General features: G+C 57.9%; 1 protein-coding gene across 1 annotated transcript; it reads right to left on the bottom strand.

Moving 5' to 3' along the window:
* Window positions 1-1961: 1961 nt before the first annotated feature.
* On the bottom strand, window positions 1962-4744 carry LOC149431282 (monocarboxylate transporter 7-like; the record flags this gene model as incomplete). Its single annotated transcript, XM_089665712.1, has 4 exons — window positions 4619-4744; window positions 2470-2705; window positions 2240-2383; window positions 1962-2164 (listed from the first exon to the last, which is right to left on the bottom strand). Coding segments are annotated over exons 2-4 (573 nt in total), but the record flags the coding sequence as incomplete, so codon positions are not given.
* Between the last annotated feature and the right edge of the window lie 969 nt (window positions 4745-5713).

Raw genomic sequence — 5713 nt, forward strand, 5'->3', positions numbered from 1 at the left:
GTACCGTGAGATCTGACTGACCCCCCACCCAGGATACAATCTGTACCGTGAGATCTGACTGACCCCCACCCAGGATACACTCTGTCCAATGAGATATGACTGACCCCCCCACCCAGGATACACTCTGTCCCGTGAGATATGACTGACCCCCCCACCCAGGATACAATGATACAATCTGTCCCGTGAGATCTGACTGACCCCCCACCCAGGATACACTCTGTCCCGTGAGATATGACTGACCCCCCCACCCAGGATACACTCTGTCCAATGAGATATGACTGACCCCCCACCCAGGATACACTCTGTACCGTGAGATCTGACTGACCCCCCACCCAGGATACACTCTGTACCGTGAGATCTGACTGACCCCCCCACCCAGGATACACTCTGTACCATAAGATATTACTGACCCCCCCCCCACCCAGGATACACTCTGTCCCGTGAGATATGACTGACCCCCCCACCCAGGACACACTCTGTACTGTAAGATATGACTGACCCCCCCCACCCAGGATACAATGATACAATCTGTACCGTAAGATATGACTGACCCCCCCACCCAGGATACACTCTGTCCCGTGAGATATGACTGACCCCCCCACCCAGGATACAATCTGTCCCTTGAGATATGACTAACCCCCCCCCACCCAGGATACAATCTGTACCGTGAGATATGACTGACCCCCCCACCCAGGATACAATCTGTCCCGTGAGATATGACTGACCCCCCCCACCCAGGATACAATCTGTACCGTGAGATATGACTGACCCCCCCACCCAGGATACAATCTGTCCCGTGAGATCTGACTGACCCCCCACCCAGGATACACTCTGTCCAATGAGATATGACTGACCCCCCCACCCAGGATACACTCTGTACCGTGAGATCTGACTGACCCCCCCACCCAGGATACACTCTGTCCAATGAGATATGACTGACCCCCCCACCCAGGATACAATCTGTACCGTGAGATCTGACTGACCCCCCCACCCAGGATACACTCTGTCCCATAAGATATTACTGACCCCCTTCCCCACCCAGGATACACTCTGTCCCGTGAGATCTGACTGACCCCCCACCCAGGATACACTCTGTCCCGTGAGATATGACTGACCCCCCACCCAGGATACACTCTGTCCAATGAGATATGACTGACCCCCCACCCAGGATACACTCTGTACCGTGAGATCTGACTGACCCCCCCACCCAGGATACAATCTGTACCGTGAGATCTGACTGACCCCCCACCCAGGATACACTCTGTACCGTGAGATCTGACTGACCCCCCCACCCAGGATACACTCTGTCCAATGAGATATGACTGACCCCCCACCCAGGATACACTCTGTCCCGTGAGATATGACTGACCCCCCCACCCAGGATACAATCTGTCCCGTGAGATATGACTGACCCCCCCACCCAGGATACACTCTGTCCCGTAAGATATTACTGACCCCCCCCCCCACCCAGGATACACTCTGTCCCATAAGATATTACTGACCCCCCCCCCCACCCAGGATACAATCTGTCCCGTGAGATATGACTGACCCCCCCACCCAGGATACAATCTGTCCCGTGAGATCTGACTGACCCCCCCACCCAGGATACAATGATACAATCTGTCCAATGAGATATGACTGACCCCCCACCCAGGATACACTCTGTACCGTGAGATCTGACTGACCCCCCCACCCAGGATACACTCTGTCCCGTGAGATATGACTGACCCCCCCACCCAGGATACAATGATACAATCTGTCCAATGAGATATGACTGACCCCCCCACCCAGGATACAATCTGTACCGTGAGATCTGACTGACCCCCCCACCCAGGATACAATCTGTACCGTGAGATCTGACTGACCCCCCACCCAGGATACACTCTGTCCAATGAGATATGACTGACCCCCCCACCCAGGATACACTCTGTACCGTGAGATCTGACTGACCCCCCACCCACCCAGGATACACTCTGTCCCGTGAGATCTGACTGGCCCCCCCACACGCACACCAACACCCACATGACACAAGTACCTGGAGCGAATGCGAAGACTGCGAAGCACTCCCCGGTGGAGGCGACGGCGGTGACCAGAGATCGGCGTTTCTGGAAGTACTGGGACAGGATGGTGACGGTTGGGAGGAAGCTGAGGCAATAGCCCAACCCTGGAAGAGAGAAGTCCTATGTACTAACACTGAGCAGGCTGGACAGTCCATGCCCCCCCCACCAGGGACACTTACCTGACACCACACCGATGGTCAGGTACATGTCCACCACATTCCGGGCAAAGGAGGCCGTGACCATCCCCAGACTGATGAGGAATCCCCCGAGCATGACCACCGGCCGATGACCAAAGCGATTACTCAGCACTGTGGAGAGAGGAGCTGAAAGAGAGCCAAGACCTGCCATCAGTGAGTGGAGGAGCGCCCCCCGCAGGCCACGCCCTGGTATCATGGCAGCACCCACATACCTGTGAAGGTAAGTACAAAGACACAGATAGAGATGATCCAGGAGATCCGGCTGTTACTTTCATCGAAGTACACCATCAGATCCTTGAAGAAGACACCAAACGACTTAATGACACCATACGTGAACACCTCCACGAAGAAGAAGGCGAGCGCCACGGCCCAGCCCCACCCCCCATCAGGCACTTCGGTGTACACATTGGCACCCGGACACGTCGGTGACACCGTCATCCTGGTCTGCCTGTCTGGGGAGAGGAGAGAGCGATCATTATGGAGGAGTCCCACACATGGGACCGGGACATACATGTGCCACGTGTGCTGCTCTGTATAACATGCCCCCCCTCCTGTATACACCACGTGTGCTGCTCTGTATAACATGCCCCCCCCTGTATACACCACGTGTGCTGCTCTGTATAACATGCCCCCCCCCCCCCCGTATACACCAAGTGTGCTCCTCTGTATAACATACCCCCCCCCTGTATACACCACGTGTGCTGCTCTGTATAACATGTCCCCCCCCCCCCCATATACACCACGTGTGCTGCTCTGTATAACATGCCCCCCCCCCCCATATACACCACGTGTGCTGCTCTGTATAACATGTCCCCCCCCCCCTGTATACACCACGTGTGCTGCTCTGTATAACATGTCCCCCCCTGTATACACCACGTGTGCTGCTCTGTATAACATGTCCCCCCCCCCCCCTGTATACACCACGTGTGCTGCTCTGTATAACATGTCCCCCCCCCCCCCCGTATACACCAAGTGTGCTCCTCTGTATAACATACCCCCCCCCTGTATACACCACGTGTACTCCTCTGTATAACATGTCCCCCCCCCCCCTGTATACACCACGTGTGCTGCTCTGTATAACATGTCCCCCCCCTGTATACACCACATGTGCTGCTCTGTATAACATGTCCCCCCCCCCCCTGTATACACCACGTGTGCTGCTCTGTATAACATGCCCCCCCTCCTGTATACACCACGTGTGCTGCTCTGTATAACATGTCCCCCCCCCCTGTATACACCACGTGTGCTGCTCTGTATAACATGTCCCCCCCTGTATACACCACGTGTGCTGCTCTGTATAACATGTCCCCCCTCCTGTATACACCACGTGTGCTGCTCTGTATAACATGCCCCCCCCCCCTGTATACACCACGTGTGCTGCTCTGTATAACATGCCCCCCCCCCTGTATACGCCACGTGTGCTGCTCTGTATAACATGTCCCCCCCCGTATACACCACGTGTGCTCCTCTGTATAACATGTCCCCCCCCCCCTGTATACACCACGTGTGCTGCTCTGTATAACATACCCCCCCCCTGTATACACCACGTGTGCTGCTCTGTATAACATACCCCCCCCCCTGTATACACCACGTGTGCTGCTCTGTATAACATACCCCCCCCCTGTATACACCATGTGTACTCCTCTGTATAACATACCCCCCCCCCGTATACACCATGTGTACTCCTCTGTATAACATACCCCCCCCCCCCCCCCGTATACACCATGTGTACTCCTCTGTATAACATACCCCCCCCCCCCCGTATACACCATGTGTACTCCTCTGTATAACATACCCCCCCCCCGTATACACCATGTGTACTCCTCTGTATAACATACCCCCCCCCCCCCCCGTATACACCATGTGTACTCCTCCGTATAACATACCCCCCCCCCCTGTATACACCATGTGTACTCCTCCGTATAACATACCCCCCCCCCCCGTATACACCATGTGTACTCCTCCGTATAACATACCCCCCCCCCCGTATACACCATGTGTACTCCTCCGTATAACATACCCCCCCCCCCTGTATACACCATGTGTACTCCTCCGTATAACATACCCCCCCCCCCCCCGTATACACCATGTGTACTCCTCTGTATAACATACCCCCCCCCCCCCCCCGTATACACCATGTGTACTCCTCTGTATAACATACCCCCCCCCCCCCCCGTATACACCATGTGTACTCCTCTGTATAACATACCCCCCCCCCCCTGTATACACCATGTGTACTCCTCTGTATAACATACCCCCCCCCCCGTATACACCATGTGTACTCCTCTGTATAACATACCCCCCCCCCCGTATACACCATGTGTACTCCTCTGTATAACATACCCCCCCCTGTATACTCACTTTGGCCCCCGGGGCCGGTGTTGGTCAGCCTGGGATCGCTGTGGCTCTCATCTCACTCTCTCTATATACCGGCTGAAGCCGGTCTGCAGGGAGCGCGCATCCCACTGCCGGGGCCGCGCCTCCTCTATTAACTCTTCATAGACCAACGGACACTGAGCGCTGCGGAGAGTCAGCTCCTCCGCCCAGAGTGCCGGCTCTACCGGAGACCCGAGGTACTGCACCCCCACTGACCCCAGGAGCTGACACTTCACCCCGCCACTGACCCCAGGAGCTGACGCCTCACCCCGCCACTGACCCCAGGAGCTGACGCCTCACCCCGCCACTGACCCCAGGAGCTGACACTGACCCCAGGAGCTGACGCCTCACCCCGCCACTGACCCCAAGAGCTGACGCCTCACCCCGCCACTGACCCCAAGAGCTGACGCCTCACCCCGCCACTGACCCCAGGAGCTGACACTGACCCCAGGAGCTGACGCCTCACCCCGCCACTGACCCCAGGAGCTGACGCCTCACCCCGCCACTGACCCCAGGAGCTGACGCCTCACCCCGCCACTGACCCCAGGAGCTGACACTGACCCCAGGAGCTGACGCCTCACCCCGCCACTGACCCCAAGAGCTGACGCCTCACCCCGCCACTGACCCCAAGAGCTGACGCCTCACCCCGCCACTGACCCCAGGAGCTGACACTGACCCCAGGAGCTGACGCCTCACCCCGCCACTGACCCCAGGAGCTGACGCCTCACCCCGCCACTGACCCCAGGAGCTGACGCCTCACCCCGCCACTGACCCCAGGAGCTGACGCCTCACCCCGCCACTGACCCCAGGAGCTGACACTGACCCCAGGAGCTGACGCCTCACCCCACCACTGGCCCCAGGAGCTGACACTAAACCCCGCCACTGACTCCAGGAGCTGACGCCTCACCCCGCCACTGACCCCAGGAGCTGACGCCTCACCCCGCCACTGACCCCAGGAGCTGACGCCTCACCCCGCCACTGACCCCAGGAGCTGACGCCTCACCCCGCCACTGACCCCAGGAGCTGACGCCTCACCCCGCCACTGGCCCCAGGAGCTGACACTAAACCCCGCCACTGACC

The sequence above is a fragment of the Staurois parvus genome, unplaced genomic scaffold, assembly GCF_062004578.1.
Source record: "Staurois parvus isolate SC_StPar_1 unplaced genomic scaffold, SC_StPar_1.0 ptg002304l, whole genome shotgun sequence".
Taxonomy (NCBI): domain Eukaryota; kingdom Metazoa; phylum Chordata; class Amphibia; order Anura; family Ranidae; genus Staurois; species Staurois parvus.